A 23,640-nucleotide genomic window follows, 5' to 3' on the forward strand; every position below is an offset into this window, starting at 1 on the left:
GCTCAGGAAAATCCCTAATAACTGCACTAAGTGGGGATCACTTGTATAGTATTATAAGATTATAGGATCCCATGAACAAAACTGGTGTACTAGCCAAGAGAGAAATACAGAAGAACAGAAAATTTTAGGGCCTTATCTTTTCATTTATGTTTATATTTATCAGCCAAAATTTGAATTTTCAACTTTAAATTTGTAGCTGATTTTAAGGTTTTTTCATCGAAGTTTATTTTTCAATATTTGCTTTTAGACCGCTAAGAACACGTATATAAAAGTTTTATTCACAAAGTATTTTTGCTTTGCAAATATGTCAATAAGCGAAACGATGGCTCCGTTAACCACGTTCACCAGATCCCGTTCCGTTGTAACGCACGGGTTTGTGACTATTGTAGAGGAATATGTTGTGTTCGGCACACCCTTTTTCTAACCCCTCTCCCTCGTTTTCCGCGCGCATGTTTTTTAAGCTGCTAAACGGTGCATTTTTTTAAAAAAGTTTCTATATGAAAGTTGCTTAAAGAACTTAAATTAATCTATTTTTTTAAAAAAGTAATATTTAATTATTCACGCGCTAATGGATCGCTCTGTTTTTCATGCGTATCCTGGTTGGAATAGTGAAAATTTGCTACAAGACATCCAAAAAACCTTTAATTAGCTAGGGGACACCGTAAGAACCCGTATTTGCTGGAGAGCACCATAAAAAATTGGTAATTAGCTGTTGGACACTCACAGTATTATTTTATTATTTCCAGAGAAAATGGAGAGAGAAATATCCATTAAAGACAAGTTTGCCCCTATGGCTTCCTCACCGGCTCCCCCGGTCTGCTCCTCGTCGTCTCCGGTTCCGGCTGCGTCCACGGCCCCACGGGCCTCTTCCTCGCCACCGCCAACGCCTGGGTGCTCCTCGTGGTCTCTGGCTCTTGCTCCCAGCCGGACGCCGTGAGATTACAGGAGGCCGCGAAGGCGCTTGACGGAGAGGTCCTCGAGGAGGGGGCATGACCGGAGGACGGTGACGAAGGCCTTCGGCCCAAAACTGATGGATGCGACGGACAGTTTACGGATCACCGGCGTGGCCCCAGCGAGCGACGCAATCCCGTCGTCGAAGAGCTGCCGGAGGCCGCGGAGCTTGAGCCTGGCGAGCCATTCGGACGGCAGCGCGGCGACCACATGGCGTGCCCCGTCGTCAGAGAGGCTGTCCGTCCCGGAGCCCTGGGCGTAGCGGAGCGTGAGCTTGGTGATGGCCATGAACCGCGCGAAGATCCTCTGAGCGGTGTAGCCGAGCGCGGCACGGGCGTCGAGCGAGAGGCGGTGGCGCGTGGAGGCGTCCACCTCCTTCCACTGCGCGTAGGTGAGCGAGCAATCCTGCGTGTGGTCGCGCCCCGGCGGCGGCGCCGTGAACTCTATCCCTGGAGCCGCGATGGGTGGGGAGGGGCTGGCCATCATGGAAGAAGACATGACGAAGAAAGGAAGACGAAGGAGTACAGTAGGAGAGAAAAAGAAAAAAAATAATATTCCCTAATAGGTGGGTCCCACAGGAGAGTGAGCCTTTATTGGGGTTCAAGGGTAAAACCATAATTTCACAACTGTTTCTCTCTCTATTTTCTCCAGAAATAATAAAATAATGTCGTGAGTGTACATCAGCTAATTACCAGTGTTTTACGATGCTCTCCAGCATATACACATTCTTCCGGTGTTCTTCGGCTAATTACATGTCCTGTAGCAAATTTTGCCTTATGTTAATGGCTATTCTATATGGGCCTTTTTTGTGTCTCTCCGCACTCCTCTAGGCTCTAGTCCATTTCACCACCTCTGGACCATACATGCAGCTCCTAGGCCATCTTTATCAGCGACCTACTACGTCGAGCCCAAAATTATCGTGCCAAGCCCACTTTAATTAGTCGTTCTCTAGCGGTTGCACTGGGTCCCACATACTAAGTCAGCCGGTTTGGACCAGGTCAAAGTGCCAATTCAGCGAAGCTGTCCTCCAAAACTATTAAGGGAATCATATTATTACATAAGTTTTAATAGTTGGGGTTAAGATATCAGGTATTACGGTTGAAGTATAAGAATTAGATTAAAGCTATACCTGAGGGAGTCAATGTGGACATATTCGTTCTCTAGCTCTGCAGCTATACACCTGTCTGGTCTGGGTAACCTGCAGGCCGTGCAGCCCAACCATAGCCGCAAGTTAAGAACGCCGCTTGGTTATACTGGGCCAGAAACTGTTTACGAAACTAAGCTTCAGGCCTATAGCTAAGCTATTATTTGATCGCAGTTTCAAGAATCTAAGATATATACGTCGCTTTCAACAGGGACAATTTTGGAAAAGACCATTTAGAAATCTGACATTATTTTTGGACGAGAGAAAATTTGGAGTTGTACACAGGGAGTAATTTTAAAAAAACAATGGTATTAATCTAGCAAAAAAATGGCTGTCACCTGTTAGGAAGAGAAGTTAATAGTTAATTAGATGATATGATATCGGTTGGTTTAAGACAGACACAACATGTGCTGGTGCATGTGGACTGATGGACTCAAAACAGTCCCCTCCAGTCTCCGGATCCTATCTCGGAATATAATTATTGGTTGGTATGGTAACGTTTACAATCATCGAGTATATATATGTATGTACAATGACTTGATGATCATCATGATAATGATGCGAAAGAAATCAAGAACAGCATCTTCTCCTTGCAAATGCCATGGCAAACAGTATTTGAACGTGACAAGGCTAGAGCAATGTAACACTATGGACAAGTTGACAGCTAACTTTTCTCTTGATATCTATTTATATTAATCATAAAAAGAACACTTGTTGGCCAAGCTGTCTCCGTACTTTTTCGAGCACACAATAAGTCATACCAAACTTGGTTTAAATATACTAATAACAATCAGTGTACTTGTTTTCTCATTTTCTCTTCATTGGCAGGGGAGTGTACTTTCTTAGGGTATTCTTCCGTTCCAAAATCAATCGACTTGTCCAGATTTACATACAAAAGATTATTAAATTTTAAAAAATATAAATTATTTTAAAAGAAAGGGAGTAGTAAATTGTGCATATGTATGTATATTATATATATATATATATATATATATATATATTCACGTACGAAAGAAATTCATTTTAAAAGGTTCTTCTTCCTCTAAAATAGTATTACCTCCGTTTTAGATTATAAAACTTTCTACGATTGTCTATATTTATATATATGTTAATGAATCTTGACACATATAAGTACCAGTACTATGTACTCTCACATGTGAACTACTCCCTCTATCCCAAAAAAAGCCAACTTCTGGCTATGTGCAAGTAGAGAACTAGTGAACTACTTCCTCTGTTAAGAAAATAAACCTACTACAAAACGTGACACATTATAGTGTTGTAAATTTGTATAGGAGGACTGCTTAAATTTGTAGAACTAGGATGTGTTATATTTAGGACGAAGGAAGTAGTACATATCAAAATTCCCAAAGGATGTACACATGTGGACGTGTAAATGAAGAGATTTTATGACAGTCTCTACCAGGTAACAAAGGCCTTTAAAATTAATATGGATCCATTCCTCTTGAGACACGCCTTAAAAAATTTTGACATTCAGAAATACTACTAGTGGCAAATATGCCAATATAATGTGCCCTCTAATAACATATAACTATCTTTCAAAAAAAGTTGTACCAAAAAAAAAACTTACCCCATACTAATACTGTAGTAGAAAAGTAGTGCTCCATGATTTTGCTATTTTCTTCCTCTGATCTGTAACTAGGCCTAAGTGTGCTTGCAGGTACCAAATTGATCCGTAGTAAATTAGCATTGATCCCATTATTTGGTGACCCGCCACTGCACCCAGCCAAAAATAAAATGTGGCAGAAAAAATAGACAGCACAACGTGATCGTCCCCACACCCCTTTGATACCACAGTACCTCATGCGGTCTACCCTGGCACATCTTTACATACTCATGGAGTCATGGTCTACACAGGTACTTCAATACTCACATCCATAATTCCATATCGCTAATTAAAACGAACATTTAGTACAACTAGATTTATACCTGACCTGCAACAAATCCACAACAAAATTTTTAGTATTCTCTCCGTTTTATATTATAAGTCATTTCAACTTTATATTTAATCAAGTTTATAGAAAAAAATAACATCTTTAACATCATATTAGTGTAACATTCAGTATATCTTGACAATATGTTTGTTTATGTTAAAAATACTATTGCATTTATATTAGGAAAAAAATTAAAACGATTTATAATATAAAACAGATGTCCACACAAATTAAGTACTTCGCTTGATCAACCTTTCTTTTGCAATAACCAAAACACACTCAGACCAAAAATAACGCGTCACCTATAAAAATTTAAAGTTCCAAAGAAAACCGTCTCTTTAAAATTCGAAGACAACCGTAAAAAAATAAATAAATTGAAGCGATATCAATACGTGTAAGCATTTGTCCATACACCTGGTCCACGCACAACCATAACACCCAGAAAGAGAAGCGGTTCCCTCCAAACGCGGGATATAAGCGCCCACGATCCCTCCTCCTCTCCTTCCCACGTTCTCCACCCTCTCTCCATCGATCGATCGCAAACCACCTCCCAAGAACAACCAAGAAAGAGATCGGATCACCGATCGGCGCGCGGCGAGCGATCGATCGAGGTGCAAGCGATCGAAGATGAGGGAGATCCTGCACATCCAGGGCGGGCAGTGCGGCAACCAGATCGGCGCCAAGTTCTGGGAGGTGATCTGCGGCGAGCACGGCGTCGACCCCACGGGGACGTACACCGGCACGTCGCCGCAGCAGCTCGAGCGGATCAACGTCTACTTCAACGAGGCGAGCGGCGGCCGCCACGTCCCGCGCGCCGTGCTCATGGACCTCGAGCCGGGCACCATGGACTCGCTCCGCTCCGGCCCCATCGGCGGCATCTTCCGCCCCGACAACTTCGTCTTCGGCCAGTCCGGCGCCGGCAACAACTGGGCCAAGGGCCACTACACCGAGGGCGCCGAGCTCATCGACTCCGTCCTCGACGTCGTCCGCAAGGAGGCCGAGAACTGCGACTGCCTCCAAGGTAACGTACACGTCGATTTTATATATACATATCCTCTTGTTCTTTAAATTCACTGTGTTTCGTTAAAAAAAGAAAAAACGAATCCTTGCGTTCATGGCATTCCTCTGCATTTTCTCTGCATACGTGTTTCTCGGGCCTCTGTAAACCGTCGCTGAAAATTTAGAATAGGATCATATGATTCTTTAACTTTTTTTTTGGCAAGATCATTTTAGACGGTGGCATCCTAAAAGTGGACAAGGTTTGTACTTTCTGTGTGTATTTTTAGGTAAGACAGTATTATGCTACACATTATTAGCCTATCACCGCAGCGTGTTAAGATCCGCATGAAAAGAATCTGGAGTTTTTTTTTTCTTTTGTTAGACAACAGAGTAATACGCCAACTTGGCAGCATTGATAATGAGCAATCTGGTATGAATTGCTTGTGGGTCTCAGAAAAAAAATAAAATAAAAATGAATTGGTGGTTCCAGTTATGAGAGTGTGAATTGTTCAATTTGAGGAGCAAAACAAACCAGTAGTGCTGCAAATTTCAAGGATGAATTTCAGTGTGCAAACTTATCATACCATTTTAGGTTGGATTTGAATAGGAATACCAGCAGCACCAGTTGTTGAACCCAAATTTGGACATACATGGAAAAGACCATACATGATACATAGTAGTACTGGTTGGATCGGGTTAATCAGACAGAAGCACAACATCTTTACTCGTGGTTGAAATTGGGAATATCTTCAAAAAAAAAATCGAATAAGATGAAATTATTATTTTCAGTCCCCATCACATTACACCACTTCCACCTGTCGGAATGAGACATTCATCCTGTGTCAAGTTGATCCATTGGCATGATGGGAAATCGGGATCAACACAGGCTAGAAATTGAGGCGCCATATATTGTTGGTTTAAATTTCAGTAGTTCTCTGTGTTAGATCTGTAAATCTTATATCGAGTTGAATCAACTGCTTAAAAATTGGAACACTATGGATACATGTTATGAAGGTTCTAAAAACTTCAAGTGCACAAAAAATTCACAGAATACTTGAGGTACAGAGTACTGCTTATGTGCGCTGAATACTATTTTTCCCTCTATGCATAAAAGGTGAATCTGACTATTATGCATTCATTCATTGCCAAGATGTAAGATATGCATGTTAAAAATGTTACCCAGTAATCAGTAATTATCATTGTTTTCTTGAAAATGCGAGGTACAACGTATGCCCAAACGAATTGAACCCAGCAACAAACTAAAAAAAAAAATCCCCTAACTGCTACTTTCTGGCGAATAGAATTGTCGTTGAGAGAGAGTTTTCATCAGTTCCTCAGGTGGCAAACAACTGGTATTGTCGGTCAGATGCGAGTTTTCGGTACAGAAATACATCACCATCGCATCTCACCATCTTCTTTTGCCGGTGAAGGTTCATGAGGTTATCATCATCACAATAATAATGTACTACTAGTAGTAGAAAAACAATCATACTGTGACTAGTGACAATGTTGTACGACCTAACACAAGAAAGAGTGAAGGAGGAGGAGGATGTATCAGCTAATGGAACAGAGCCGTCGGTGGTGGTTACAGCGGATGAGACACTCAGACAGGCTGTTGCCAGTCTCTGGTGGTTGGGTTACATGATAGATCGATGGATGGATTATATTAGTGATGATGTTCTGATTACTTGCATATGTACTTAGCATGATTGCCTTTGGACGTATTTGGGAGATGGATTTTAGTGCACGTAATCATCAGAAACAGAATATAAACACATTTTCGGATTCAACTTACATATTATTAGAAACACAAATTAGTACTACAGGAATATGATTAGTCCGGAGATCTGATAGGACAGATAATGCGGTGCTAGTTTCTTGAATTGTTTGCACTTTCATGACTCTTAACAGGGGCATCTGAACTTTAGCTCGGTTAAATGTCTAAACCTCAATGTACAGTAGAGTTCAGATCATTTTCATTTTCAGTTAAGATGTCTCATATACTTATCCTAATCTGAGTAATGTCCTATAACTACTGATGGATAGTTGGTTTGTTTTGATACGGAGGGAGTATGTAGTAACGTGAGTGACATGCAATTTTGTGAGTGCAGGATTCCAGGTGTGCCACTCGCTGGGAGGAGGCACGGGGTCGGGCATGGGCACGCTGCTCATCTCCAAGATCAGGGAGGAGTACCCGGACCGCATGATGCTGACCTTCTCCGTGTTCCCGTCGCCCAAGGTGTCGGACACCGTGGTGGAGCCCTACAACGCGACGCTGTCCGTGCACCAGCTCGTCGAGAACGCCGACGAGTGCATGGTCCTCGACAACGAGGCCCTCTACGACATCTGCTTCCGCACCCTCAAGCTCACCAACCCATCATGTAAGCGAAGCGATCATGCACCTTGACCTTGTGTGTGTAATTTGCTTGAAATTAACATGATGGAAATAATGATCAATTTGCTGTTGTTGTAGTTGGTGACCTGAACCACCTGATATCGGCGACGATGAGCGGGGTGACGTGCTGCCTGCGGTTCCCGGGGCAGCTGAACTCGGACCTGAGGAAGCTGGCGGTGAACCTGATCCCGTTCCCGCGGCTGCACTTCTTCATGGTGGGGTTCGCGCCGCTGACGTCGCGCGGGTCGCAGCAGTACAGGGCGCTGACGGTGCCGGAGCTGACGCAGCAGATGTGGGACGCCAAGAACATGATGTGCGCCGCCGACCCGCGCCACGGCCGCTACCTCACGGCGTCCGCCATGTTCCGGGGCAGGATGAGCACCAAGGAGGTGGACGAGCAGATGATCAACGTGCAGAACAAGAACTCGTCCTACTTCGTGGAGTGGATCCCCAACAACGTCAAGTCCAGCGTCTGCGACATCCCCCCCGTCGGCCTCTCCATGGCGTCCACCTTCGTCGGCAACTCCACCTCCATCCAGGAGATGTTCCGCCGCGTCAGCGAGCAGTTCACCGCCATGTTCCGCCGCAAGGCCTTCCTCCACTGGTACACCAGCGAGGGAATGGACGAGATGGAGTTCACCGAGGCCGAGAGCAACATGAACGACCTCGTCGCCGAGTACCAGCAGTACCAGGACGCCACCGCCGAGGACGACTACGACGAGGACGACGACGCCGCCGCCGCCGACGAGGCCTGATCGATCGATCGATCGATCCCTCCCGCTTTGCCTCTCTGGCTCTCTGCTACGCTACGCTACATATATTTCGATCGGTACAAACACACAATGTGCCGTTGCCGTGTCTGCTGCTACTGCTGCTGCTTGTGTACTGTGCGCTACTACTTGTTGCATGCCTTCGTTCGTTGTCATCGTTGTTCTCTGTCTAAATTTGTTTATTCATGTACATGAACCGTGGTTTACTCTTTTCTATCTCTGTATATGTTAGGAAATGTTATCTACTTCATTTTCATGGGACTAAACTCTACTGTGTTCATCATGCATCTCAATGTGCAGTTTTTTTATTTGCAATTTTCTCGATCGGTTACCATCCTGCATTGGTTTTTCTCTGTTTTGAAGGGAGACATGAATTGACATAAGCAAAAGTTAGTTTACACATTGCTGCAATGTATCAGCATAGGCCGCTTTAAATTACTCTACAACTGTGATAGCTTTGCATTTGGAGAGCTTTGCCAAAGGGGGCTCTAGCATGATGCCCGTTGCTCTGTCACTGTCATAGTGGCACAAACAAAAGACAGGGTCCTAGTGTTGGAAGCACTTCTTATTCGAAAAAAAGAAGTGTTGGAAGCACTATTTTTTATTTAAAGTAAGTTTTAGGTGAATGCAGAGACTTAACTTTAGTCTCTATATTTAGATACTAATTTAGAGTATTAAATATAGACAACTTACAAAACTAATTATATAAATAAAAGCTAATTTGCGAGACAAATTTTTTAAGCCTAATTAATCCATAATTAAAGAATGTTTACTGTAGCATCACATAGGCTAATCATGGATTAATTAGGCTCAATAGATTTGTTTCGCGAATTAGTATAAGATTATGGATGGGTTTTTATTAATAGTCTATGTTTAATATTTATAATTAGTGTCAAAATATTTGATGTGATAGGGATTTAAAAGTTTTAGTCCCATCTAAAAAGGTCTAGTTGTTCCTGCAAATGTGGTGATCTCTCTCCTATCCATCTACTAGTAAGATCTAAAAGCCACATCATGACGCTTTAAGTGTATATATGCCCAAAATATTTCTGTCTTACGTGTTGTGCCTATCTCTCACCCAAATGAAACCCCCTATGATGAGATGGTACTGCTAATATACTAGGTGTGACCTTTTGGCATTCTGAAAGCAAAGTCATTGTTTAGTGGTGACTTTCAGGCTAATTCTTGTCCTAGCGCACACTGAATTCTGACCTCATACAGTCATACTCTTCCATCATCCCTACTCCTTATTTACAACAAGATGCGGTATATAGTACAACTACAAATCCTAAGCCGCAAACCGAGATATATCCTCTCTTGTGAAAATGTTTACAGTACAGAACAGATAAAAAATATGACCAGCCAAACTGAATGACATCTCTCTCTCTTCTTTTTCTTTTTTTTTTTTTTTTGCCGGGTTGGCCGAAGAGACGACCAATCAAATATTGTTAAGACTGAAAGGAGAGTTTTACAGATTGCAAATGCATCGACGGTAGAAGCTCAATGACATTATAGCTAGCCACGAAATGCTATTCTTCAGCTAAGCCAAAAGGCACAAATAACATATCTGAAACACACATATATTCTGTCAGAAAGTATCATTCCCCGGAAATATGTGGATCGATCGACCAGCAATATTTTGTGAGGTTCATCTGTGACGCGAGGGCGACATGAAGCAACAAAGGTAGCTAGTGCGGCTATTTTCTGAAGCTCAAGTTGGCGAGGAATTCGCACCTGCTTTCCAAGCACAGGGCCACGCAAACCCGTATTTCACAAGTTAGGGCAGGTTCCAATCCAATTATATTAGGGGTACAAGACGCAACTTTTTTTTGGCTGATGAGATTTGCCTTTTGATAACAACAACAACAGCTAGCTGATGTTTTCAGTGAAGGGGACATGCACGGTGAAAAGAAGAAGAATCAAATGGAAGATCACGAAGAGGCGAATATTCACGTGATCATCAGTATAAGGACGAAATATATGCAGTGGATAACCTTTATTCTTAGAAGGACGTTAAAAAGGGGAAAAGGCAAAAGGAAACAAATGAGGCTGAGCTTCTTTTTTCCTTGCTAAATTTGACTCTGGAAAAGGGCAGCAAAGAAAGATGATGCTGTGCAGAGTATTCTAGCCTTCTAGGTTCTAATTTCTATTCGCCTGATGAGTTTGTTGCTGAAAATAAACAGGTGAGATTCTGCTCAGTAACTGGGTACAGTTCATTTGACAGTGATGCTTGGCGCTACGCAGGTGACACGCAATATATTCAGGATTCAGGACAACGATATGTATGCTAAGACATGTATCACGCATGAAAAGTAGGTTTAATCAGTCAGATCATGCAAAAAAGGCAATGGCTGGGTTTGTTGTTTGGGCATCCTACACCACGTAATCTCTATTATTTGATATTCTCATTGGAATGCAACAAGTAGCTAGGATCAATGTTGAGTTAGAAAGTGTGAAAGAAACGCAATGGAACGGACGCGCAAGTCTCAATCGCATTACTCACGTTGGAGAAAAGCTTCAGAAGTTGCCCTGTTTGATGGTAACACAAAAATTGCAGTGCTCCTACGTTTCTTCATGCATCTCATATAATGGAGTACTCCCTCACTCTCATTTAGCGCAGTCATGAGTTTCCGTGTCCAACTTTAATTATCCATCTTATTTGAAATTTTTTATGATTAATATTTTCATTGCTATTAGATCATAAAATCTGAATAGTACTTTATGCGTGACTTATGTTTTTTTAATTTTTTTCAAATAAGACGGACGATTAAAGTTTGACACAGAAACTCATGGATGCGCTTAAAATAGAACGGATGGAGTAGCTTTTTAAATGGGCTGTAAAACGTCAATTAACCCTATCGAAAAAAGCATTAGGGTTTCCCAAACCATCGGTAACCACGCGGTTACCGCATTGACCATATTTGCAGTGGGGGCACGATAGGGTTACTTACAATTGGGTTTGACAAAAATTGTTTGAATTCAAATTTTGAAAAAAAGGAGGGGGGGCGGGGGAAATAGCAAAAAAAAAAGGTCCAAAGTGGTTCTACATGATTTATAATGATATTTGTTGATAAAATTTGTGAAAAACACTAAGCTAACTCTGTATTTTGGCATGACTATAAGGTGAAATGAAGATTTAATGCTTGAGACATATATATTGTGGATGTCATAATCTTTGTAATCTATCTATTAACTTATTAAAGGAATAGAAAAAGGAGCCTCCACGTTCGCTCTCACGGCCTAAAAATTTCCACATTAATCAGAGAAAAAGAAAAACAGAGTTCATATAGAAATATAATTTAGAAATAGTTGAAATTCAGAATTAAAAAATAAGGAATATTGGAAGAGGAGACTAGAGTCCATATAGAAATACAATTGAGAAACAATAGAAATTCGGAATTAAAAATAAGGAATATTAGAAGTAGATTATAGAGTCCATATAGAAATACAATTAAGAAATAATAGAAATTCGGAACTAAAAATAAGGAATATTAAAAGTAGAGTATATAGTACATATAGAAATACAATTAAGAAATAATAGAAATTCGGAATTAAAAATAAGGAATATTAGAAGTAGAGTATAGAGTCCATATAAGAATTTAAAACTAACTAAAATTCGGAATAAACACAATAAAATTAAAAGTAGAGTTTAGAGTTTATAAAAAAATACAATTTATAAATAACTAAAATTCGAAATTAAAAAACATGGGAAGAAGAGTCTAAAGTCAATATAAAAATACAATTTAGAAGTAACTTAAATTCGAAATTAAAAATTAAATAATATTAAATGATGAGTTTAGAGTCCACATAGAAATACAATTAGAAATAATAAAAATTCATAATTAAAAATAAATAATAGTCGAAGAAGAGCCTAGAGTCCATATAGGAATATAATTTACAAATAACTAAAATTTAATATTAGAAATAATTAATAACTAACACGTATATAAAATACAATATAAATATTATACATTAGTAGTTTCGTAAAGGTAGTACAAAATTAAAATTATGTTGTCATTTTAATATATTTGAATAATACATTAAGAAAACATATATGTTATTATATGACAGAAAATATAATGATGCTAGCCGCGTAATCTGCACGGGTCACCATGCTAGTTATATTATTAAAGGAATAGAAAAAGGAGCTTCCACGTTCGCTCTCATGGCCTAGAAATTCTCATATTAATCGGAGAAAAAGAAAAAACAAAGTCCATATAGAAATACAATTTAGAAATAGATTAAATTCGGAATTAAAAAATAAGGAATATTAGAAGAGGAGACTAGAGTCCATATAGAAATACAATTTAGAAATAGTTGAAATTTGGAATTAAAAAATAAGGAATATTAGAAGAGGAGACTAGAGTCCATATATAAATACAATTAGGAAATAACTAAAATTCGGAATTAAAAATAAGGAATATTAGAAGTAGAGTATAGAGTCCATATAGAAATACAATTAGGAAATAATAGAAATTCGGAATTAAAAATAAGGAATATTAGAAGTAGAGTATAGAGTCCATATAGAAATACAATTAAGAAAAAAAAAAGAAATTCGGAATTAAAAAATAAGGAATATTAGAAGTAGAGTATACAGTCCATATAGGAATTTAAAACTAACTAAAATTTGAAATAAACATAATAAAATTAAAATTAGAGTTTTGAGTCCATATAAAAATACAATTTACAAATAACTAAAATTCGAAATTAAGAAAAACATGGGAAAAAGAGTTTAAAGTCAATATAGGAATACAATTTATAAGTAACTAAAATTAAAAATTAAAAATTAAAGAATATTGATAGATGAGTTTAGAGTCCACATAGAAATACAATTAGAAATAATAAAAATTCAGAAATAAAAATAAATAATATTGGAAGAAGAGCCTAGAGTCTATATAGAAATACAATTTACAGAAAATTCGGTATTAAAAAATATATATTAAAAGACGAGTCTAGAGTCCATATAGGAATATATATAATTTACAAATAACTAAAATTTGATATTAAAAATAATTAATAACTAACACGTATATAAAATACAATATGAATATTACACATTTGTAGTTTCGTAAAGTTATTGCAAAATTTAAAATTATGATGTCATTTTAATATATTTGAATAATATAATGAGAAAACATATATGCTATTATATGAGAGAAAATATAATGATGCTAGCCGCGCAATCTGTGCGGACCACCATGTTAGTTTGTTACATTATTGTCAGTGTGAGGTTGTGGTTTTCTTTTATCCTCGTCTTTTTTATTCCAAGTCAAACGAACCATGCCTCGCGGTAACCATTATATAACCATTATCTTCGATGAGATTTGAATATTCTGAATTTATCTTTTTAAGATGGAATTCACATGGTTTTTGACAGTTACCATGATGTTATTGCAATAACCGTCTTAGCAAGGGGGACGATAACCTCTCCACGGATGCTATGGAAAACCCTGGTTAGCATCGCACGCCACTTTACACTGCTATCACTGTGTCACACTGTCGCATGCTATTTGGAAGGTTCTCCAAAGACTAATGATCAAGCGAGCACTTGCTCTCGCCACGCGTTCCTGCCGAGGGTTCACGAGATAACTAATTTCATGAATTTCGAGCGAATTTTTGAAATTCACTAAATTTTGTTTGAAATTTGACCCAAAAAAAACAGAGCAGATTGAGGGAGAGCTTCAAATTTTAGGCGATGAATTTTGAACAAGATGTGAACCATGTTCCTGCCCTACGAAATCCAACTAGCTCACTGCTGAAGGTCCCTAGCCCGGGGTCTAACGAACTTTGCAACAGGATTTGAACCGTTCCATCCAAAAAATAAAAATTCAAGGTATATATACTGGACAAGACAAAATTCAAAAATACATAAGGGATTGAAAAAAAACGTAATGGGACGTAAAGAATTTTATGACAAACGTCATTATATTTTTATTTGTATGAATAAGTATTATTAATTGGGTGCCGCCCAAAAACTGAGAGCATACGGACTACAGAGTAGTACACGTATGTACTTTTGGAAGTTGGAAACAATATTTCCACCGTGAAAAGCGTTGCCACGGCTGGTACTGCACAAAACTGAAGGTGGCTATGCCCCGGGAGATCGGTGGGCGGTGGGCGGCGCCGCCGCGCGCACAGCATGCATCGTTGCTTGCTGCACAGCGCGCTCGACTCGAGCCCTGCGTGAGCACGGAGATCGTGAACCCCTCACAAGCTACCTAACCACCCGCGTGATGGGGACTTTGCAAGTTGGAGTAGTACTAGTAGACTGGTAGTAGTACGGTAGTACCCTCGAAATCGCGTCACGTACATTGGCCGCTTTGGCTGGTCAGGGGAGAACTTGCTAGTTGCTGCAATGATATGCTACATCTATCCGTCGACTCTAGTTAATAAAAGGGAAAATCTGTTTCGTAGGAAGTTATAATACGTGAGCTTAATTAGTGTTAATCAATTGGACGGAAGACAGTAGTCTTATTCAACTCGTCCAATCGCATTCCTATATTGTGAAGAATTAACAGTGGAAATACCGACGAGCTAGTCGATCTGCCCATGCGTATGTACGAATATGATAGTTCATCTTCGCTAGAGTGAATCTAGCCAGGTTGAGGTGTTTGAAACGGATGAAAATGGAGATTAAGTTGGTACATTTAAAATGAGAAAATCATTAGCACATAATTAATTAAGGTTTAATTATTACAAATTTAATAAATAGATATATTTGATATTTTAAAATATAAAGTTTTTCACGGAACATACCGTTTAATCGTTTAAAAAGCGTGTTAACAAAAATCGAGGTAAAATCGACGCGTTGATGCACTGTACAATTCGAATTAAATTTTATATTGTGTCCTTTGCCTCCTACAAAAGGATTTAACAATTTTTACCAACTACTCCCCCTTACCCAAATATAAGGTATTTTAACATTTTGCTTACATTGTTTGACCACTAGTTTTATTTAAAAAAATTGTGCAAATATAAAAAACGAAAAGGTATGCTTAAAGTACTTTGGATGTTAAAGTAAGTCAAAAAAATAATAATTCAAAAAAAATTTAATAAGACGAATGATCAAACAGCGCAAACAAAATGTCAAAATCCCTTATATTAGGGGACGAAATCCCTTATATTAGGAGACGGAGGGAGTAACATGTAACACTTATATTAGGGGACGGAGGGAGTAACATGTAACAGTGATTAAGCTTATGCTTATAATTAAGCAAAAAATTAATTCACTTATGCCCATTATTTCACTTCTAATTATGCTTATAATTAAGCTAAAAGTTAAATTTTAGAGCTTAGTTTTAGTTCTAGAGTTGATTTTGTGGTTTTTTCGTTATAGATTATTTTACAATATTTGTTTTCAAAACGCTAATAACAAGTATATAAAACTTTTACTCACAAACTGTATATAGATTACTAATAAACCATACAGATAAGATAAGCATAACGAAAGCAATAAGGCTAATAGTCTTATATGCATTACAAAAGAACCGACTTGCAGGTAAAACTTGGCCCACTTTAGTTGATACTACTGTAATTAAGGTCCCGTTTGGCACAACTCCAGCTCCTAACTCCAACTTACTTGAAGTCGGAGCTGTGTCAAACAGTCCAGATCCTTCTTTTTTGGCAGTGGAGTTGGCATAGCTACTCCTAATAAATGAACTACGGGGGTGGAGCTGGGTTTTACTGCTCCATAACTCCACTCCACCTCAAAAGACCCACTACCCTTTAAATTTTTAATGTATTTACATAAAAATGCCACTGAACTACCCCTTCACACCTCTCCTCCCATTCTCTCTCCTCCCCATCCTCCTCCCTCCCTACAGCAGCGACGGACGGTGACGTCGGCGTCAGCGGTGGGCGTCGACGGGCTGCGTTGGCGGCGGCGGGCAGTGGTGGCGCGGCAGGCGCGCGGGCGTCGGCAGGCGACAGCAGTGACAGCCGATGCCAACCTGGTGTTCAACGAAATGCCTACAAGGAACGTGGTAGAGTGGAGCTAACTAATCTAGCCAAACACTTTCGTACCCACTTCAGCTCCTATAGGAGCTAGCTCTCACTGCAGTTGGAGTTGGGAGCTGGGAGTTAGAGTTTAGAGCCCTACCAAACGGGGCCTAACTAAACTTTATTTTTGAAGTCTAAAAAGTGATTCATAGTTCATTTTAGAAAATAAGTATAAATTACCCCCTAACCATCGTGATCGACCGAGTTATCCCCTGAACTCGAAAACCAGATATTTTACACCCTCAACTATACAAACCGGATAAAATACCCCTAACTCAATCTGAAATGGTTTTGATCCTACATGGCAGTCCAGTCAGCAATTGTTTTTTAAAAAATCAGTGGGCCCCACATATCGTACTCACCCCTCTCACCTTTTTCTCTCTACTCTATCCCTCTCTTCCTCAATCCCCATCCTCTCTCTCTATAATCGAGCTGAGCAGGGAGGAGATGGCGGATCCCATAACCTGGCGACCGTGGTAGCCAGTGGCCTCCAAGGGGTGGAGCTACACAGCGGCGGGGCTCTACTCACGACAGAGCTCGTGGATGGCTCGCCTTGGAGAGGGCACTAAAGGCATCGGTAGAGGTAGCGGAGCTTGCACAAAGGTGATGGCTGCGGTGGCAGAGTTGGAGCTTGCATGAAAGCGGCGACGAGCCCACTGCCGTCTACCAGTCTACCATCGCCACTGGGCTTATTCGGTCAACCGCGCATCGTTGCTGCCATAAGATTCTCTGGCCAACCATGCTCCACTGCTGACGCCGCGGGGGACTAGTCTCCGCCACTGCCACCCTAGGCTTGTCCGGTCTGTAGGATCGAATCACAAGAACTAAGCCAACCAGAGGGGGGTGAATGGTTGATATACCCAAAAACCCAATCTTTTAGCGGAAATAAAAGTTACCATCAAATTCGATGTAGATCGGTCTGACTGAGGTTGATCCGCCAGTCTGACCGAGCTCGTGCCGCCGGTCTGACCGGTGTTGATCCGCCGGTCCAACCGCCTGAAGATTGCCTGCCACGTGTGAAGTCGCTGCCAGTCTGACCGCCTCTCCTCCGTCGGTCTGACCGCCGCCTGCCGCCGGTCTAACCGCCGGTATGTCGCCGGTTAGACCGCTGAAACCCGATGAAACACAAATCGAAGAACTCTCAAAGTAGATGACAACTTTATTACTTCTGTCTGTGTTTATAAAGTACACCAACAGCACTCCTTACAAAAATCTCGACTAAACTCGAAACCCTAACTAAACTAGCAACTCAATTGCTCTCAAAAGCGATACCGGGAAGCCTCACGCTCCCCCTCTATTTATACATAAGGTAGGCAGCCTAAAGCCACGAACCAAACTCATACTAAGAGTCCTAAACATCTTAGGAAACCCTATAGTACAAGACACAAACTTTACATAACCAATTGTACCAAATTTGGACTCCTTCCAAATTCGACTCCGCATCCCATACGCACACAATACCTCCATCGTATGCCATATGGAATCTTCACCAACCACGTGCATCAACTCTAGTCTTAGTATCCCGCATGATATCTAACCACCACGGACATCGTCTTACCACCAAGCCGACTCCCGGTCCATCACCGCAAATACTCTCCCGAGGCATCGAGTCACCTACACATGAAATAAACAAAGAAACCATATTCCGAGACCAAGCTATCCCCAACTTGACTCATTGTTAGCAAACAACAGTATTACATACGTATAATATCCATCTAGAAGCCATAACCATGAAACAATCACGGATATCCAAACAAACAACCCGAAACCGAAATCGACGTAGCGTCGGCCGGTCAAACCGTGGGCCGGCCGGTCTGACCGCTTAATCACCACCGGTCTCACCGGTATACACCACCCGGTCGGACTGGTCACATAAAATAACAGTGAATCCGATCATCACCTGAAAATTGATTATCTCCAAAACCACTTCGACGATAATCTCCAAATATCAAAACCAATAATCATAGATGCCAATTATTCATCACAGAATAAGAATCAAAACACACTTTGATCTTACACGGTCGACCGCACTCCACCACCGGCACCCCGGGGGACTAGTCACCGCCGCCGCCGCCATAGGCTTCTTCGGCTGACCACACTAGGCTTCTCCGGCCGACTGCGCTCTGTCGCCAACATCCCAGGGGACTACTCTTCGCCGCCACCTTGGGCTTCTTTTGTCTCCATCTCCTCTCAGTTCAAGGGTAGAGAGAGATGGAGGGGGAAGGAGGTAGAAGAGTGAGAGTAGATATAGAGACCGACATGTGGGCCCATTATTTTTAAAAATATTTTTTGCCACGCCGGAGTGCCACGTCAGCCAGTTTATGCCAAAACCGCCCAAAACAATGCTCGGGGGTAGTTTATCTAGTTTGCATAGTTAAGGATGTAAAGTGCTTGGTTTTCGAGAACAGGAAGGTAATTCATAACTTTTTTTCCTTCATTTTATTGAAAAGTGTTATGAGGATTGACACAGTTGGAGCCTCTCATGTTGTTTTTTTTTAAAAAAATTATTCCAAGGATTATCGGGTGGCCGACTTGCGCCCTTCCCTAATTCGTATATACATTCCATTATATCTTATATTAGCTCATGTAAATGTTATAAATTGATACTTTATTTTTTTTCATGTTATTTTGGGAATTTCTATATTTGTTATCAATGTGATAATTTATATGCTTTTTCTTGTCCTTTTAGAATTACTAAGAAAATTCCTTCTCTTGATTCTTTGTTCAATCCCTTGCACAGACATGAGTTTTGCTCGCCTTCCAGTTTTTATCTATGACCCTCTCTAGACCAGTGCTGCTAGTTGACCACTCTATCAAGTCCGTATTAAGTCTAAGACTTACCACATGAAACCTAACCAGTTGAGCTATTAACAATTTAGTCACGAGTGCTCGCATTTACAGTTAATTACTCTTTCAGCGGTATGTGAGACGTACTCGTCAACAACAAGATGCCTAAGGTGGCTTCATCATTCTCAGGATATATATGTCAGGCTAACACTGGTGGAGAAGTAGTTTTTACTCCTGGTTCGTAACCCCCCTTTAGTCTCGGTTTTCCAACCGGAACTACGAATCCGGGACTAAAGATCGCTATATTTAGTCCCGGGTGAAATAACCGGGAGTAAAAATCTATCTTTAGTCCCGGTTGGTGTAGATAGAGCCAGGCCGATCCCTGGCTGCTCCTTTATTATATTCTTTTCTTCATTGTTTTTAATATATTGATTTCACTCCATCCCCATCCCCAAAATCCCAAATCAATTATCACCTCCAAATCCTCAAATCGATCATCTCCAAATACATCACAAAATCTTTTAAAAAAATTACATCACAACTTCTACAAAATTCATCACAAATACATCACATATTCATATCACACACAAATCAAATACATCTCAAATCCGGATCACAAATTCTCAAAAAAAAATAAAACAAGCCGCCATCTTCCGCCTGCCGCCCAGCCGCCACCTTCCGCCTTCCGCCAGCCAGCGCCGCGCGCCGGCCGCCGCGCGAGGCCGGTGCCGCGCCTGCAGATCGGGGATGAGTGGGGGGAGGGGGAGGAGGAGCCTCGCGTGGCGCCGCCGCCTGCAGATCGGGGAGGAGGGGGGAGGGGGAGGAGAAGGAGAGGAGGGGGAGGAGGAGAGGATCCTCCGCGTGTAAGATAGCGAGGAGAAGGGGAGGAGAAGAAGAGATAGAACCGGGAGGGAGGAGGGGAGGAGGAGATATGTATCTCGATCCCGCACGCCTTGATCTCTCCGCGCCTCGATCTCTCCACGCATGCTGATCTTTTTTCCTGGTTGGTGTTACCAACCGAGACTAAAGATTGATCTTTAATCCCGGTTGGTAACACTAACCGGGACTAAAGATATTAGAGGGGTTTGACATCACCTACCGTTTTTTAACCGGGACTAAAGATGATCTACCAACCGGGACTAAAGATCAAAAAGTAGCTCTAACCTTTTCAACCGGGACTAAAGATAATCTTTAGTCCTGGTTTTTATTGCAACCGGGACTATTGTGGAATTTGGTCGACCGTCCAAAGATGGTTTCTCCACCAGTGTAATCTTTCGAATGTACTTATGAGGATATGGTGTGCGTGTGTACGTTTTATAGGGATGAGTGTGCACATCTGTTTGTATTGTTTCTAATAAAAAGGTTGGGTGCACTTGTCCAGCACATATGTGGTACTTGCACTCTTGTAAGTTAGTCTCACGTATCAAATACACGTAAGCAACAAAAGTTATAGTTTTTTAATAAAATAGTTTGTTATTTTTGTAATTTTATGAAATGTTTGGCTTAAGTTGTAGCTAAGTGATAGTTTTGATAAAATAATTGTAGTTATGTGAAATTTACTTTATAAAACTTGAGTGGTAGACCTATGCCCTGATCCCTACGTCAAAACCTTAAAAGGGCGGTTATTTTTTAAGTTGTGTGAATTTGTTTGTGAAATTAGACGAATCCAAATCAACAAAATGTGAAACTACAAAAAATTTCTAAAATGAGGTCAACTAACATGATTTGTACATACGGATGAGAACTGTGAGGTAGTACAGCTATAAAGAAATAGAGCAAAACTTTGGGATGTAGAAGTGATTGAAAAAAAAATAAACACACAAGATGAATTTCCTTAGAATTACTATATGTTTTAGATAGCAACAAGATAGTATTTTTGTAGTATTAAAAGAAGGATTTGGGGGTTTCTTTTTTTCTTTTTTTTGAGAAACTATTTGGGGGTTTCCGAATGGGCTTGCATGCCTACATAGCTACATGGGATGGGAACTAGGGAGACAAACAGTACAACCGCGGGTCCCAAGAGAATATAGTCTGTTCTTCTCGTTAAGACACAGCATCAACAAACTAGTAACTAATTAGATTACGAGACATACACAAGGTTAACAAACTAAGTAATTCGCATAGCTAAGCTTATTTTCACGTGCAAGCATGTGACGACCCTGTTAAGAGAATTGACCTCACATCAAGAGTCATGATCGAAGCTTAATTTTTACTAGTACGTACTTTAACCTCCTGAGACCCAAAAGGTCCTATAAACCTCCAAAAAAAATGAAGAAAACACCAAAATAAAGGCCCCAAATGCTTAGCGCCTTAGCCAATCGATTTAATATACACTTGATTAGTACTAATCAATCCAAAGCAATGATGCATTAATTGACTACGTGGAAGGTTAGCGAGGGCGCTGTCAGCCACTGGAACGTTGTGAGACCGGCACGAGACAGATTAGTCAAGCGGTACGGTTGCCGGTTGGTTCCGGCAGTGAGACCAATTCATTCCCCCTCTCCCTCTCTCTCTCTCTCTCTCTCTCTCTCCTCACGTCACATGAATCTCGAGAAAGTATGTAGAAATTGGCAAAGTTCTTGTGACGGATTAATCAGGTCATGTGAAGAAACAATCCCTTCCCTTCTCATCAAGGAGTTGCTAAACCCATCATCAACCTTATCCAACAAAACTTTCAAATTTAGCCGTTCTAAAATTGAAACCCTCTTCCACTCTCCCAGGTCCCTTTTTTTGGACGAGAAAACGCATGCGAAACGGGGGAAATTTGGATGGTTTTTATTTTTCTTTTCGTCGAAACGCACCACTGGCTATCGCGTCGTCCACTACTATTCTCGCTCTCCCCTCTACCAAGGCCCCCACGCCACGCACGCGCACAAAGTCTGAGGCGGAACTAACCCACCAATCCGCCACCAACCCAGAGCGCCGAGAAGCCCAACCGCGGCGAGCAGTGTGCCACGGGCCGGCGCGCCGGCGAACTCCTCCTCCTATGCTCGCCGCCGGCGATGCCCAGCCCGCTGAAGGAGCGACCCGCCGGCCGACTCGGCCGCCTCCTCGCCGCGCTCCGCCCGGCGCGCGCTGGCCCGCTCCCCGTCCAGACAGGCTTCCCCACCTCCCTCGCTGACCTCGTCGTCAAGAACCATGGCCGCCTCAAGAAGCCCTCCGCCTCGGCGTCCAGGCGCAAGAAGCGCGGCGGGCCGGAGGCTCCCCCCTCGCCCTCGCCCTCGCCCTCGCCTTCCCCTCCGCCGCAGCCTTCCTCGCCACCACCACCACCACCATCCCCGCCGCCTGCGGCCGCTGTCTCGGTCTCGCCGCCAACCCAGCCGAGACCGAGACCGGAACTTCCGCCGGTGGAGGCCGTCCTCCGCCGCCAGCCCAAGGGCCGCGTGTTCGGCCTTGGGCTGGGGTTCGTCTCGCTCGTCGGCGTGGTGTCGCTCGCCCTCCTCGTGATCTGGAGCAAGAAGGTGGTCGCGGCCGTCACCGTCGCCTCCTTCTCGCTCTTCCTGCTCGAGTCCGTCAGGTCCTCCGCGCTTTCCCGGCGGCCGCGGCGGCCGGCGGCGAACAACAAGCTGGATTTGGACGGGCGCGGCTACGTCTCGCCGATCCGGGAGGTGGAGCCGGCGAGGGCAAGCTTCTCCGATTCCTCCAGGCGAAGCGAGTTATCCATCCTCACCATTGAGGAGAGAAGCGAGGTAGGCGACGATTCGATAGTCGCCATTGAGGAGAGAATCGCGGCAGGCGGCGACGACTCAAGCAACGCCAAGGTCAAGACCAAGAAACGGTCATGGAGGAAGCTGATTCCCCGCAAGTTACAGAAGGGCATGAAGGGCAAGGAGGCGGAGGATTCGTCGGGTTCTTTCCGCAGCAGCGAAGGCAACCGAGGTGACGCCACGGCGACGGATTCCTCGGACTCTCGCCGTGGAATGCGCACCAAGGCCGCGGACGCCTTCGTCGCCAGATCGATGGATTCTTCGCCGTCTTTCCGCGGGAACGGAGGCGACACGGACGCCGACGCTTACAGCAATGCCACGCGGGTAGAAATCGACGCGCCGGCCGATGTCCTCGCCGGAGACGGCGACGCCGTGGGAGGGACCCGGTCCTCCGTCGCGCTCCTCGTCGTTGCCGTCGTTCTCGTAGGCCTCGTCGCCGGCAAGCTCCCGGCCGTCGTGTTCACCGTGCTTTGCGGCGTGTTCATTAGCTCGGTTCAGAGATTGCCGGCGGGCGGTGACGGCAACGGCGATCGGAGCTTTACATGGTGGTTTAGGATCAAACCCAAAGATGTAAATTAGTGGCAGAAGAAAGGGGAGAGTTGAGTGACAAAAGAAAGAAGCAGCAAATACATAAATATTTGTTCTTGTTGCTCGTGTCGTTCGTGCTTTGCATTCATTCCTTACTGAATCGGAACTCGAAGTGCAATGTTAACTTAACAACGTTATGTAGTGTTTAGATGGGCTAAAACTTTTTAGCCCCAGTCACATCAGATGTTTGTACGCTAATTTAGAGTATTAAACATAGATTAATAAAAAACTAATTTTATAAATGAGAGCTAATCCGCGAGACGATTTTTTAAGCCTAATTAATTCATAATTATCAAAAGTTTACTGTAGCATCACATTGTCAAAATTATGGCGTAATTAGACTCAAAAG

The 23,640-nt window shown here is 42.3% G+C and overlaps 3 protein-coding genes across 3 annotated transcripts; 2 read left to right on the plus strand and 1 right to left on the minus strand.

Annotated features, from left to right (window-relative positions):
- Positions 1-939: 939 nt before the first annotated feature.
- On the minus strand, positions 940-1,434 carry LOC107280326 (F-box protein SKIP2-like). The gene has a single exon (XM_015774115.1). The coding sequence runs from the start codon at positions 1,432-1,434 to the stop codon at positions 940-942; it is 495 nt and encodes a 164-aa protein (XP_015629601.1).
- Positions 1,435-4,509: 3,075 nt separating this feature from the next.
- LOC4333632 (tubulin beta-8 chain-like) lies at positions 4,510-8,529 on the plus strand. The gene is made up of 3 exons (NM_001418394.1): positions 4,510-5,068; positions 7,158-7,427; positions 7,520-8,529. Exons 1-3 carry the CDS (start codon positions 4,675-4,677, stop codon positions 8,194-8,196), a joined length of 1,341 nt encoding a protein of 446 aa, NP_001405323.1. The 5' UTR covers positions 4,510-4,674; the 3' UTR covers positions 8,197-8,529.
- Positions 8,530-21,853: 13,324 nt separating this feature from the next.
- On the plus strand, positions 21,854-23,348 carry LOC4333633 (uncharacterized). Its single transcript, XM_015773233.3, has one exon. It carries the CDS (start codon positions 21,999-22,001, stop codon positions 23,280-23,282), a length of 1,284 nt encoding a protein of 427 aa, XP_015628719.1. The 5' UTR covers positions 21,854-21,998; the 3' UTR covers positions 23,283-23,348.
- The last annotated feature ends 292 nt before the right edge of the window (positions 23,349-23,640 follow it).

Source organism: Oryza sativa, chromosome 3 (assembly GCF_034140825.1).
Source record: "Oryza sativa Japonica Group chromosome 3, ASM3414082v1".
Classification (NCBI taxonomy): domain Eukaryota; kingdom Viridiplantae; phylum Streptophyta; class Magnoliopsida; order Poales; family Poaceae; genus Oryza; species Oryza sativa.

Bases quoted from the DNA above. Each gene is read 5' to 3' on its own strand.
- LOC4333633 (XM_015773233.3), top strand. From the start codon at position 21,999: ATGCCCAGCCCGCTGAAGGAGCGACCCGCCGGCCGACTCGGCCGCCTC.
- LOC107280326 (XM_015774115.1), bottom strand. From the start codon at position 1,434: ATGGCCAGCCCCTCCCCACCCATCGCGGCTCCAGGGATAGAGTTCACG.
- LOC4333632 (NM_001418394.1), top strand. From the start codon at position 4,675: ATGAGGGAGATCCTGCACATCCAGGGCGGGCAGTGCGGCAACCAGATC. The intron at 5,069-7,157 runs GTAACGTACACG...TTGTGAGTGCAG, and splicing joins GAACTGCGACTGCCTCCAAG to GATTCCAGGTGTGCCACTCG. The intron at 7,428-7,519 runs GTAAGCGAAGCG...CTGTTGTTGTAG, and splicing joins CAAGCTCACCAACCCATCAT to TTGGTGACCTGAACCACCTG.